The 14,347-nt window shown below is 37.3% G+C and overlaps 1 protein-coding gene across 6 annotated transcripts in view; it reads left to right on the forward strand.

Moving 5' to 3' along the window:
- Positions 1 to 14,347, forward strand: part of RAPGEF4 (Rap guanine nucleotide exchange factor 4) — a 148,505-nt gene that overhangs the window by 61,659 nt on the left and 72,499 nt on the right. For all 6 annotated transcript variants that reach the window (XM_068195893.1, XM_068195892.1, XM_068195894.1 and 3 more), the window contains 2 exons: positions 9,360 to 9,432; positions 10,478 to 10,542. In XM_068195893.1, coding sequence (XP_068051994.1) covers positions 9,360 to 9,432; positions 10,478 to 10,542 — 138 coding nt within the window. The remainder of the gene's footprint in view (positions 1 to 9,359; positions 9,433 to 10,477; positions 10,543 to 14,347) is intronic.

Below are 14,347 nucleotides of genomic sequence, written 5' to 3' on the forward strand. Positions count from 1 at the left end.
GTGGAATTGTATGTCTGTTTCTAAGACATCAACAGATAGGACAAGGACACACAGTCTTAAGCTGCACCAGGGGAGGTTTAGGTTGGACATCAGGAAGAAATTCTTCACAAAAAATGGTCATTAAGCACTGGAAGAGGCTGCCCAGAGGAGGGATGGAGTCACTGTCCCTAGAGGTATTTAAGGAAAGACTTGGTGTATTGCTTAGTGCCATGCTCTGGTTGACAAGGTGGTGTTTGGTCTTAGGTTGGGCTTGATGATCTCAAAGGTCTTTTCCAACCTAGTTGTTTCTGTCACTCTGTGAACTGCTTCTTCAGTGGCAAAAAGAGAGGGGGGGAATTTGTTTATTAGGCATATCCATAAGCTGTGTCACAGTCTCTTTTTTTTTTGTCCTTTTTTTCATAGTGTGCCCTCTTCCTTGATGTAGTCTCTGAAGTAGTCTCTTCATTCCTTGTGACAACTCCAATGGGTTGAAGGAGTCTATTTAGGCTATTGCACCCTTTCCTGCCCTCCAGCCATTTTCACTCCTTTCCTTCTTATTTCTTACTACTTTTTCTTTCTTTTCTAACATTTAACTTCCAGTGGGACTTTCTCCCTTCTTTCCCATTCCTGTGTGCCTCCATTCCTCACTGTCCCTTTTTGTCATGAGGTTTGAAAATGTTTCTAGGGCTAAGCTGAAGGGGATACTATTACTTTACTTTTTGCCTAAGGAAAGAGTTGTACAGCAAACAGTCACAGCAGGACTCCAGGTCAGAGCTGCAGAACAGCATTTGTGTGTGGGCTTTTTTGTTCTTGGTGACAGCAAAATAAATTCTCTGTGATTTGAGGAAATCACTTGCACTGATCACAGTCTGTAGGAAAAATGTTGAAAACTGCTCCATCCAAATAAGGCTGTTGCATTGCAGTTTGTTAATGCAGTTTACCTAATTCTTATGTTATGGCAGTGCTGAATCACTGTTACTAATGTTTGCACTTCATTTTGATAAAAGTCAGTCATTTCCATCCAATAAATTTTGAAATTTTCAGAAATGATGCTATTGTACAAAAAGAGATTATGTTTCACAGACTGTTTAGAGGTCATATATATGGAACTACAGAACTGAGAGCCATGAGATGTTGGACTGTAAATGTGGATGTAAAACAATGTAACTAAACACTGTGTTACAAACTAGCTGAAACATTATTGGGGACTCCTGTGTTTATTATAATACAGTGTGCATGAAGGGGACTCCAGATTTGAGCAGCTTTGACCCTTGAGAGGTTTATGCTGACAAGGTAATTCCAGTGGTGCCATTGCTAGGACTGCTGGGCGAATTGGAGGCCCAGGTATTTTGGGTTCCTGTTAGATGATATCAGTCTGATTGTGAATGATTTGCTGTCAGAATACATGCTTTTCACTGGAAGAAATAGACTGTGTTCAGTCATACTTCCTGAAACATAATTGTTTACTTTGTCTTTACATTTTCCCCTCTTATTTTGTATTGTACTTGCTTTGATTTCTCTGCAGTGTTCCTGAGTAAGCTGCACAAACTGCTTTTAAAGCAGCTCACACTGTAATCAAAATAATATTTAATAAAAATATTAATAATATTTTAAAAGCTTTGAAGAAAGACTAATGTTATAAATATGTTTACTTATTTACACTTATTAAATATCCTTTTTATTGTTATGCTCAATTGAATAGAAATAATCAGTTTGGAGAATTATCCATGAAAAGGAAGCCTTTGATGTTAGATGAGTATTGGAGGTTGATGTGTACTTGTTTCTGTGAGAAGCAAAAGCAGTGTTAGAATGGCCCCACTGAACTACTTAAGACGTTTATATTGATTGTAGAGGAATTAATATTTAACCCAGAGTTTCCTTCTACATGAAAACAAATTTCTACATGAACATACTTCTGTGTTCAGAGGTTGTACATATGAAAAGCAGAGTTACAGATCAGCTCACCAGCTTTTTCTTTGTTTGTTTCAAATCTTCTTTTAAAATATGTAATGGGAGGGAAGAAAATAAGCTGTTTATAACCATGAATAAAGGCACTGCTGTGCAGTGTCATTATAAGGCAAATGTGTCATTTAAGTTGCATTTAAAACCTATTTTTAAGACTCAGCTACTGCAAAGACCTTGTGGTGACCTTACCGAATATTACTACAGAGGAGTGTGACTTCAGCCCACTGTCAGAGCACAGCCTGTAGTAGGAGGTTTCCAGTTTTTCTCTATCTCAGCGGCACACAGCTAGTTGCTCATCAGTTTCTTTACATGAAGTCTGTTTCATTGCATTCAGGCAAAGATATGTTGGTCATATATATCAGGCCTTCTGTATTTTCAAGGTGGCAGTCTCAGGGTGGAACATCAGCTTGGTTTAGAGATTCTTGCTGACTTCCAGCTTACTAAGTACACACAATCCTTGCTTTTTGCTTGCTTTGGAGGCTAAGATATGTGATCAGAAACAAGATGCTTATGTTGCAACAATTACAGAATTTACCGTTCTGTCAAAGTGCTTTCCACATATCTCTCTTGCATGACCTTTTGTCTCAGCTGAAGCTCTGCTCCAGAAAAATACTGAGGATCTGTCAGGGGTGCACTCAATATAGAAGAGAAACTGTAGGAGGCAGCCTGTAGCTGCCCAGGTGAGGAACTGAACAAAGCCAGCATCATCCTGTATTTGTGAGTCTCCTGTTACCTGTCTTGCAAACTGAGATCATCTGAAAGAACACATCTTTGTTTCTCTGCTCATTATAGTAGTGTATGTAAAAATAAGAGATGTGACTGTCTGAAGGTAAAAGGAAGTATTTTGTACCTGGAAGTTTAGGAAATTGTTCTTCCTCTTGGGCATGACCCAAGAGATGATTCTAGACTTGGCTTCATTTGAGTGCTGTTAATGTAAGTTTAAAGGTTGGCTGTAGTGGTAAGCAAAATCATGTTAAACCAGCACATTTTTCTTAGTTGTTCTGCTCTTCATTTTTGAGATGTATCTGCTGACTTTGCAAATAAAGATGCAGGTTTACAATTCGTAGTGTTGCAGAACAGTTTGAAGAGGAATGAGGGTTCTGTTCTGTCACTGTGGTGTTCAGCAAATTCCAGCTTAGGTGTGATTTGATGCTTCTCTCCTACATGTGATAATGGAAGAAGAAGAAAGGAGAGCACATCTTTATTTAATGATCTTATATTGAGTTTGAAGTACTCTCGGTGACATCATAATTTGATTTTAAAAATATCACAGTGAAAAAGTAAATATGGATATGTATAAAGCTCTTTTTCAGCCACTTTCAAAAACTTGAACTTAATGTTAAAGGCAGTTAAGTATTTTTTCCTGTAAATACATTATCTACTCCATGTTTACACAATTGAAGTAAAATAAAACACATAAATAGATGGACTCTTTGTTTTTAATTTTGTTTTTTTGTCCTCTTCTGAGTGTATGCAGTCTTTCCCACCCCTCCCAGCCAAGTCCTGTCACCACCCAAATGCATTTCCTGAGTGGATTTCTCTAGGAGACAGAATTGGAGAGCTGCATGATGGTGTTTCTATATTTAAATTAGATGGAGCAGAATAGGCTGTGTACTTTGCTTAATCAGTGCTCATGCTCTAATTTTCTTGGATGAGATTTTTTGTGGTGTAGTCTTATCTCTGGCTTTCTATCTGGTAACCAAGTCTGCTATTTGGCATGATTTCAGAGAGTTGGGGGCATTTTTCTTCTTGATGAAATACCAAGGGTATTCTGTGATAAAGCAAATTCTGCACACAGAGCTTTTCAAGCATGATACATTGATTTAGGTGGGAATGCGACAGGAAAATACATGTCTCCAAAATAAAGAGATGGAGCAAAATAAAGCGTAGTTGATTAGAGCTGTGCAGAAACATTGTGAAGATGGTAAATAGGTAAATACATGGAAAATATGCTAATTCATCTGCTGTTATATAAACGCTACCTATTCTGAGATCAGGATTCAGCAATTTTGGCACAGACATTTCCTGTATTTATTTTATCTGAACATGACTTAATAGGGCTTCACTTCTGCTATTTCAGACCTTGTCTATTACATTTTAATGACTTGTTAGACTGATGTATACAAAACAGTCTGTTTCTGTTCAGTGAGTTGTGGTGAGATCTTCACATGACTTATTCTCTATTTTTCCACAAAATAAAATGCATTTTTGCTATTGTAGCATTATATTTTCCTAATATGTCTTTATACTTTCCTTCAGAAATACCTCACTTCTGTTCTCTTACCTGTGCTGTTGATAAGAGCAGATGTTTATATTTTGTTAATGACAAAGGTAGACATTTAGCAATAGTCAGGATACTTGTTCTAGAGTGAAGCACCAGCTTCAAACAATGATTTTTTATCTAGTGTTAAACAGCCATGGGTTAGGTCCTTTTTGTGATAGCTAGTTGAGTGACATTGACCTGAAATGTATGGAAATGAATGGAAATTCTGATTGAGCTTGCTTAGAGGAAATACACTTGGCAATTTGTAAACATACTAAGAAGGCAGTATCTGAAGTCAGAATTAGGCTGAGTCTGCTGGGGGTCTCAGCACATACTATTGGGCAAAAGCAAGGGTGCTCTTTGTTTTCCCCTTTGTAACAAGACTGGGATGAAAAAACAACTATCAGTGTGATAATCAGTCTGGGGTGTTTTTTTTTTTTTGTGAAAATCTGTAATAACATTAGGCTAGCACAAACAAAATGATAGCAGGTAGATGACCTGAGATTGACCAGAGTATGAAATCTAAAGACAAAAGTCTGGATTTTGAGACAGCAATCTCCATTTGATTTGATGAGTGAAAAGAGGGTCCAAAAATCTTCATGAGCTCTTTCTTTCAGGGGCTTCTCTCGTTATTGTTCTGGAGAAAAGAGGAGAAACAGTGCACCATGGGAGTGGCGCGCCTTTGTGAGTAATGCTCATAAGGGACATGGTTCACTGCCAACTTAGAGGAAGAATAGAGTTGTACTGAGAGCATCAGTGATCAATTATTTATTGTCAAAAGAAAGCAGAGAAGCTGGCTCACATTGTCGAGCTACAGCATATATTCCCCAAGAGAAAACATTGCAGAAGTATTGACAGCTAGTTCAGGAGTATTGCAGAACTCAGGCAATAGTCACAGTAAGAGCAGCTGATGAAATAATTACAAGATTTTGAAAAATGTGTGGAAAGGTCACCTTGATGTTTGGCTTAGGACTTCTGAAATTAATTATTTTGTGTTACTCCCAAATTTGCAAGTTAGGCAGGCTTTGCTTTGTCACCTTCTCTGTTAGTTAGGGGTAGGCAGAAAAGGAGGCAGTAGAAATGGTAAAAAATGACACTGTGATTGAGATTGTGAATAGGGGAGAAAGAGAAGGAAAAAGAAAGATTATGTATTGAACCAAGCATATTATGAGGTCTATAAAACTGTCCCCAGTGTTACAAGACACTTGATTCCTAGTATCTGGCCACAGATTCCTAAGGTCTGTATATTCACCATGGCACAGGGAAGCATCAGAAGCCTGCGTTCCTTGTGCTACAAACCATCACCGCCTGGGTCATTATTGCACAGCCCTTATTGGCCAACTGCAGAACTGCTGCCATTGGGGGAGTATTTGGTGTAGAACCTGTGTTCAAATCTTTATACCCAGGAGGTCTTCCCCTCATTAGTCCTGTGTCTTTCCTGTTAGAGTACCTGGGGTTTTGGTACACAGTGAACATGTACCTCATCTGTATTCTTTACATGTACCTAGCTTATTCTGGAATGTTTGTAAACAGGTATTAGCTCTTCACTATTAGCAGCAGAAGAGAAGGGAGTAACCACAAAGACCAAAGACATATTTTATATATCTTGTGTATACTAGAAGCATTTTTCAGGAATTTAGAGATAGCTTGCATCATAATTACAGTAATTGCCTTTCTAAACATTAGCATATAAAAATATATCTAATTATTTTCACAGAGTTGAAGAAAACCTATTGTACTCATTAAAGCCTATGAGACAAACTGCAGCTAACTACAAATAAAGCCTTAATTTGAGCATGCAAAGAAACACATTGAGAAACCTGACAGCGAGTGGCCTTAGAAACCATTCCCTCACAGCACCTTCCCAGTAGGGCAAGTGTGTGATTCTGTTTCTTCCTTTTCTCCTCTCCCCAACTGTTTCTTGTCAGCAGTCTTCTTTGCTTTAGGCCATAGCAGTGGCTGAAAAGGTCAAAACGTGTTAATTTTCCCCACTGCATGGGTATGAGGCAGTCAGCAACTGGAAAAAAAATACTGTCTTTATTACTCATGCTGTCAGATTAGATGTAGGAATTGTCTGTTATTTAAGCTGTTGCATGATAGAGTTGATAAATCGGTAGAAATTTGAAGACAGAGTGAATAGGTCATTGAATGTAGCTTTAAAAACTGCTGTCATGTTGGATTTACAAAACTTGAAGGCTTCTGATAATAAACAAGCATATGATGATTTGATAATTGTTGCTGTCTTTCATAAGGAAAGCCTTTCCAGACTTCATACTACCTGTGGAATATATTTTCAAAAGCCTTTTGTATATCTAGTCTGTTAATCTTCAGGATGATTTTAAATGCCACCTATGAATATAATTTAACTTAGTGAATTTTATTTTCATTTACAGACAGTACGGTAACAAGATAGGTCTCATTATCTCAGCTTTCAGTGATCTCATGCCTGGAACTTTATTATTCCATCTGATACTGGCAAATCTTTATGCAATTACTTAGGTCTGTCTTTGTATGCTTAGGTTTCCCAGCAAACAGTGTTTCCCTGACTCCTTAAAATAAGTTTCCCTTGACATTTAATTTGGATGATGAGGTGACACAAGTTTAGGCATAAATTATACCTTTTATGTCAGCCCACACCCACTGAGATATCCTCATGAGAGACCATGTGTAGGCTGTTGTATCAGCCCTCCCTCCAGAGATACCCAGATTTAGAAGAAAGTTTTGTTCATGCGGAGGTGCCCTGGAGGAGTATGAACAACTGAGCTTTCTGAGGGCATGCCTTGAATTTTTTCCTCTTCTGGTAATGCTGCTTGAAGTCCTTCACAGGCAGCACTGCTCACAGGGTTTGCTGTAAAAGACTCATAAGTGGACTGATCCCAGGGCAGGGTGGGACCCTCATGCAGAAGGTGACAGAGTGGACATCCTTGGGAGAGATACCAAAATCCTCTGTTATGGATCAGGAGTCTGTGCTTTTGTTCCTGATGAACTTTGGTGTCCTGAGCATGAGTTGTGCCTGAATGGGATTAGATGCCTCCTCTAAAGTTACGTGTTTAATTCTGGCTTACTCTACCTGTAGGTTTTTTCTGAAGATGGGCTCTCATATCTTTTGGAAATTGTATGCTGTGTTCTGTGTTTTGTCTCATGAGTAGAATAATCTGGAAAAATATTAGAGAACTAATCAGAAAAAAAAACCAAACATGCTGTGTATGATGGCTGTGGACATGATATAGGAAATAAAAGAAAAAAATTACTCTCTTCCCACAGTTTAAGTTCCTTATAGAAGTGGCTTAAATGTGGACTAGTAATGTATTTCTGGGAAAATGCTATTTTGGGAAAAACAGAACAAAGAAATTAATGTCAGCTAAATGATGATGAAGAAGAAGAGAAGAACATCCTATACAATTTGTTTTTATCTTGTCCCAAATGAAACATTCCAATTTTCCATCTAAAAATCACATTTCAAGACCAAACTCAGTAGAAGGTGGAACAAAGCGTTTATTTACTATTTGAATAAAATGTTATTTCAAACCCTTGGGACACACTTTTGGTTTTGTTTTTTTTTTTTTTTTTTTCATTTCACCAAAGTAAATTACTTTTTTTCTTGGTTTATATGTGTGATTTACTAGTTGAACTGAGAAAATAATTATTTTTTATGTTATTCCTCTCATTGAGTTCAGGCATGGGACTGGATGCAGAATATGGGAACTGAGTGGTTTGAGAAAGAAAATAGGAGAGTTTTATCCTCAAATGAAATAGCATTTGTTTTGTGTGACTGACTAGGGATATAGCATAGATTTGCTTTTACGAGTATTCAGCTGGATTATGGGTGAGATTTAAATAATATGTTACTAAGCTTTAGGATGTAATAGCTGGTCTAAAAATAGGATTGGATTATTAAGATTAATGTAATCTTTGTAGCTTTTGTTATTATTTAGAATGCAAGACATTCAGTGTTTAGTGCTAAAATTGATGATATTTCCATTTCCAAGAAAAATAAATGTATGAAGCGTTGTTAAATAAATGTTCAAGCGTTGTTAAAATTCAAGAGGCAACATTTTAAAAGTGAATACATCCAAACAACTCCATAGAGCAAAGGATAAAACTTTAAAATTAAAATTGCACTATTGCACTAAAATTGCAATGTCTCAATTATTATGTGTGCTTAGATGAAACCTGCATGGATTTCAGCTGGTTGATTATTCATGTTGAGCTCACTGCACACCCAAAGGACTGTATGAGAAATTTTATTTATGCTGAACATCAGAATCCCTATTACACAAGCGTGTTTTCTGACAGTTCCAAAAGGGAATTATAATTGTTTATCCAGTAACATAGTGTGATTTGAAATAAAAATGTGTTTCTTATTAATTGAATGATTTGTATTTGATAAAAGGACAATTTTTTTCCTTTGGTGTTATTTTTGTAACTTCTGTGAGTTTCTTAAGTCTTAGACAGAGCTTTGAATCTTACTGATCATGTCATCAGCATTCACTGAAGAAAAATACCAGTTGCTGACATCAGTTACAATTACATAGCTTATAGTTGTATAAGGGGTGTTATTTTTACAGTTACAAAGTTTCATCTGCTAATACAGTTTTTGTATGAGGATATACATATTATGAGGTATGAGGTCTGTGTGTTTCATAGCCTTGTAGTTTCTGAATACCTAACTTAGTGTCTTGGGTTTAAATGTTTAGAGTTTTCACTCTACGCCCTGTATATTTCAAATCTGACACTAAAACTGTTGTTGTACGTGATTTTTATGAATCCTTAACTCGTCTCCATTCCTATAGTAACGTAGCTTTCTAGCTTGGATTCAGATAAGTAGTGTAATTTCAAATGAGCTTTTAAACAATCTTCATGGGAAATCACACAGCTAAGTAAAACATTGATTTGTTAGAAACCTTAAAGTCATGTTTTGGGGAAGATGAAAGAGGAAACTGGTTTAGCACAACTTGGAAATAACAGCAGTGTGTACTCCAGTCAAGAAAGCAGACCTTGTAGTGTTAAGAGTAAAGACATGTTTGATTGTCTCATATCTCATGTGTGTGTGAGAAGCACAAGGCAGGAGACACAAGAATAAATAGCACATATTTCCTTGAATGGCTTTATACATCTGTACCTGACTGAATGTGCCATCACTGTCTTTCAGAAATATCGACAGTATATGTCTGGACTTCTCACTCCTCCTTATGGTGTTATGGAAACTGGCTCCAACAATGACAGTAAGTATGAGTGTTAGATATGAGGTGGTGGGCAAGCAAATGAGAAAAAGAAAGAAAGGGGAAGATGGAGATTTTCTGGGTTTGGGTATTGAACTTTAAAAATTTAGTTCAGTTTGGTATTACAGCTGCATTAATACTGCATGTAGTAGAAGACACTTTGGAACTTGCCCAGCTACCTTCCCAGCTGTATACAAGTGCACACAGAGCTGCACCAAAATCTGCACTGTGACCCAGGCCTGTTGATTAAAACATACTGGATGATGTCATGTAGCATTTTACTGCTTGTGTTAACATGAACCATGGAACATGGCCATGAGTCCTGCTAGTAAAACAAATATAACAAACTGTCTCAAATTTTTTAGTTAGGATGGACTACACAACTTGCTGGAGAATCTAGGTTGGTGCTTGAACTTGCAGTAAACATGCTGCTCTCTAATCTTTGTTACACAGATAAATAATTTTTCCTATGTCTCTGCCTCATGAGAACCTGTCAAGTTTCTCATGTGCTGTAGACATGAATCCAAGGGCAGCCTTATGTAAATCAAAGCACTTATATTTATTTTCCAGGGATTCTCTTGATGCCAGGCAGGACTGTGTCTGATGGCTATCAATTGCATCTGCTAATTTTTTCTCCTATGTTAGATGTTCAATATGTTTTCTTTGCAGGATAATAGTATAGAATAGCATAGCAATGCTGATTAGTGCAAACTCAGTGTCACATTTGACTGCTAGGTACTGAGACACTGAGATAACATTAAATGAAAAAGTATAAATAACTCCTGTATACAGGCTTCAGATATTAAATTTTGAAAAACAACTGTGCTTAACAAGCTGTTTAAAATATTCACCCAAGTTAGCTTTTTGTCTTTTTTGTGTTCACTAGAGGAAACTTTTCTGAATAAATGCTTTGCTCTTTAAAAATTGCAGATTAATGTGTATGTTATCAAAGTATTGAACCCTCAAATTCACTGTTCTACTAACAAATATTTTCACTGTCTCACAAAGGATGTACAGTATGTATTTCTTTTCTGTATTCTTTTTTTAGGAATGCCAGATAAAGACAGTATGTCAAACAGTGCTCTTTGCCAAGTTTCTAAAAATTGTAATAAGGTAAATCACACACAGTTTTGCTTTTTTTTTTTTCTTTTTTTTTTCCTGGAGGGGGAGGAATTTGGTTATGAAAAATGTAAAAGTATTCAGCATTCAATTGAAAATAACTGAGTGCAAATGCAAGCATGTGGATGATGCATTTGATACAAATTATAAGAATACCATAGATATTGTATCATTTAACTGAAGAAAGCAGCTGGTTCAGAATTATTACAAAGTGTACTGCTACCAAAGTTTGTGTTGAGTCTGGTTTCTTGGTCTTTGTTGGAAAAGCGCTGAGGATAAGGAAGAAAAGCAGCACTATGACAAGACCAGTGGATAACCAGTGGATCATAAAATTCATTATTAAATCCCATTTTAAGGCTTACCTGAGTCTGAACTGATGCATAGGCATTGTTCTAGCCCTTTGCTCAGGGTGAATTTTCTCCTGTGTTCAGAGAGCAGTTTCACATCCTAGCTCTCCTTTGTAAAATAGCTCTGTGCCTTCAGCCTCTCCAGATGAGGACCCATATGAAAGAACTCATGAATATTTCTGTGCCAGTTTCAATAGTGGGATAGAGTATATATATATAGAATAATAGTGGGAAGAAATAGTGTCAGGCATTGCTGTAAAGATTGATAACTTCTAGGATTTCTGTATGGCAGGAGTAAAAAAGTTACAGTAATAAACAGATGCTCGGATGCCTTCTTTCTAGACATGAGAGTTTAATTGGATGCATTTGTGTGATGTCTTTAAAAGGTTAAAGGTATTTTTGTTGCACAAAAAGCATCTCTTGACAGCAGATGAAGACAAGGAATATTTTAGTGTGTTTCCTTAATGCAAAAATAACTACTTCCACCTCTCCCTGTCTGTCTTGCTTCCTCAAGAGTACTGACCTTTTTTAATTGTCACATTTGGCTTTTATTTAATGTATACATGTAACAGTATGCAGTTCCTTTTCCTAGAGCCTTATTCACTAGCTATACTACTTCTGGACACAACCTTATCCTGTAGGAACATAAATATTTTTGCCTGCACTGAATAATTGTTCTTAGATACTTATCACCTTGGATTCTGTAAGAATTTTATGTAACAGTTATGAATTATGTCTAAGTGCTTCTTTAGGTTATTGGCATTTCAGTGGTACACTTGGAGTTAGGTCAGGGGTCTTGCTGGATTTCTCAAGGAAAGCACCAGGTGCAGAATTCAAACTAAAAGATGTTTTTGTGTATTCTGAAGCAGATAGAAGTAACAGGTAAAGGTAAAAAGGTAAAAACATCTGTCTCTCCTAGAAGATAATATCCCCCCAGTAATGGGATAGGAAGTGATGCTCAGTTGAGGGTGGTAAACACTCTCAGGTTCAGAGTATTTTAGAAACTGAGCAAAATTTAATGATTAATAGCTTTGCCAATAGCTGGGCTTTTCTAGCACAACAGGACTCTTTCTGCACAAAATAGTATCTTGGGTAGGAGACAGAACTTCATTAGGGCAGGCTCAAACTGCTCAGTGACTTTTACAAGAACAAAGTCCTTTGCAAACCATATTATCTTCCTTTCCAAGCCATGTATAAAACAGACATCCTTCTCCCTCCCACGCTGTGCACATTTCTCTGGAGAGAAGCAGAGTGAGTAAATACGTGACAAATCCTTGTCACCTTGTTTCATCCTGGAGGCGCTCAGACAGTCCATAGCAAATGTGGCAGAAGAAGCTACACAGCATAGAAATGCTCTATGAATTCTAGTTCTTTGTTTTCTCCATATGACCACAGCCCTCTTTAATTATGTTCAGTGAAAGGTAAATGCAGCAGAGGTAAACACACGAGTATTTTGTTTGCTGCATGCAAACCTCATTCCTGCAGTGTTAAACTGTGCAACTGTTACAGTGCTTACATAAAATGCCTGTTGCCCTTCATGCCCTGCAGTCGGGTGAACCATCAGGGAGTTACTGGAATTCCAGGGCCAAATTCCCAGACTAGTTGCCAGCTTTTCAAAACAAAAAATCAAGATACCAGAAAACAGTGGTGTATTTCTAGATGTAACATATTTTGCTTATTTTTAGGATGATGCATGACTCCCAAAATGGCTAGTGCATCAGGGAAGGGCATTCATCCAGGGAAAGAGAATTGTTTTCAGGACATCTTTAGACTGCTTTAGATGGCCAGAATAATACCTGTGAGGCAGGCAGCAAATACGACTCAGAGAGGCCTGCAGACTACTGTGTAGTGTCCAGAAAAAGACTGAGTGAGGAACCTTCTGACATCCAGAGAAAGTTCCTCAAAATCTTTCATATGGTAAGAAGAATTACACTCTCAGACAGAAAGAGATAACATCTTCAGTACTTCTGATCATTATGCATTTATTTCAAAGTGTGTATGTGATGTTTTCATTTTTCCAGGGAAGTTTATAACTGTAAATAATTTGCTTCAGATGAAATTTAATGTATTCCACTCTGGAAATATGAAGTGCATGTTTTTCTTTTTTAGCCTGTGGTGAGTCTTTTACAAGTACTCTAATAGATGTTTTTCCATAATTGCTAATTATTTGAGTTTCATCTTCATAGCTTAATTTTTTTTCTCCTGTCACATCTATTCGTTTTTGATGAGTAACATAAGATTTTTCTTTTAATACATGCTTTGGAATTTTATCACCATATGGAGATGTTTGGTTTTTCTAGTTCATTAAAATCTACAAAAAATTTCTATTAGGAGAAAGCAACAAAGAGATTCTTTTTACCAAATGTGAATTCATTTGCATTTGGGGTTACATTATTGCACATCATTTAATGCAATATAGCAGTTAAATTAAGCATAAAATACTGAGAGGGACTATATTACTGTCCCCAGTTATATTTTGGGGAATGGAAACAAAGTAAATTTTGTGCTGTCTTACATAAGAGAAAATGTCAGAGCGTCAGTCTTTTTAAATGGGACAGACCAATATCTGTACACTGGGCTCTCTCACTCTAGTTTTTGAAAATTCCCATGGGGTAGAGTTGCATATGTGAGATGAATGTAACCCTAAAGACAAAATTACAAAATCAATAATAATTTCAAATACGTTTTTGGAAAAGATACAGAAGAGTACTTAGAACACAGGGGAGGCCAGGTTCCAGCATGCAGACAGAATAGTTAGTGATCCTGGTTCCATATATTACCAGCAGAGCTGGCAGCAGGGCTGCATGATACTTCCCACTACAGGACTCTCTTCTTACAATTTGGCCACTTTCTCACTGTTAATGCTGAATTCACCATGCTGAGAGTATGCTCCTGGCTGATTTTTAAATTGAAATGGATCAAACCTGTCTGACATTGAGCTGGAGGAAAATACATAGCACATACTAAATAGCTTTTTCCAGTTATCCACTGGGAATCCTGTCCTTTGGACTAGAAGCTTAACTTTTGGGGCTTGTTGGTGCAGTAAGGAGTACCATTTGTGAGCCCCTAGAAAATAACCGTACTGTTAAACATTGCAAAATGTCAGTTGAAACTGGCTCACCCGAAGCTTGGTGCAGTCTCACTGCAAACTTGTGCACTCAGGCTGTGGGCATTTTACGTGCAGTATTCCCACACTTGTGTTTGCTGTTGGGTTGTTTGGGCTTTCCTGTCTCAGGGCTTAACCGTGTGGGGTTTCTCTCAAGGTCTTCTTTTAATTGCTGGAGCGGTATTTTGACTGTTACAAAGTCAGGCACTGATTGAAAGCCAGAGTTGTCTCCCCTGTTCTCTTAGACCCTTTACTGGTACCCAAGTAGGAACAAGAAATAGCCCATCTGCTCTGGAGATATAAGATAGTTTGAAAGAAGAGGGTACTGGAGGAGTGAGTTGTGGAG

This window comes from Anomalospiza imberbis, chromosome 7 (genome assembly GCF_031753505.1).
Source record: "Anomalospiza imberbis isolate Cuckoo-Finch-1a 21T00152 chromosome 7, ASM3175350v1, whole genome shotgun sequence".
NCBI classification, from domain to species: Eukaryota; Metazoa; Chordata; class Aves; order Passeriformes; family Viduidae; genus Anomalospiza; species Anomalospiza imberbis.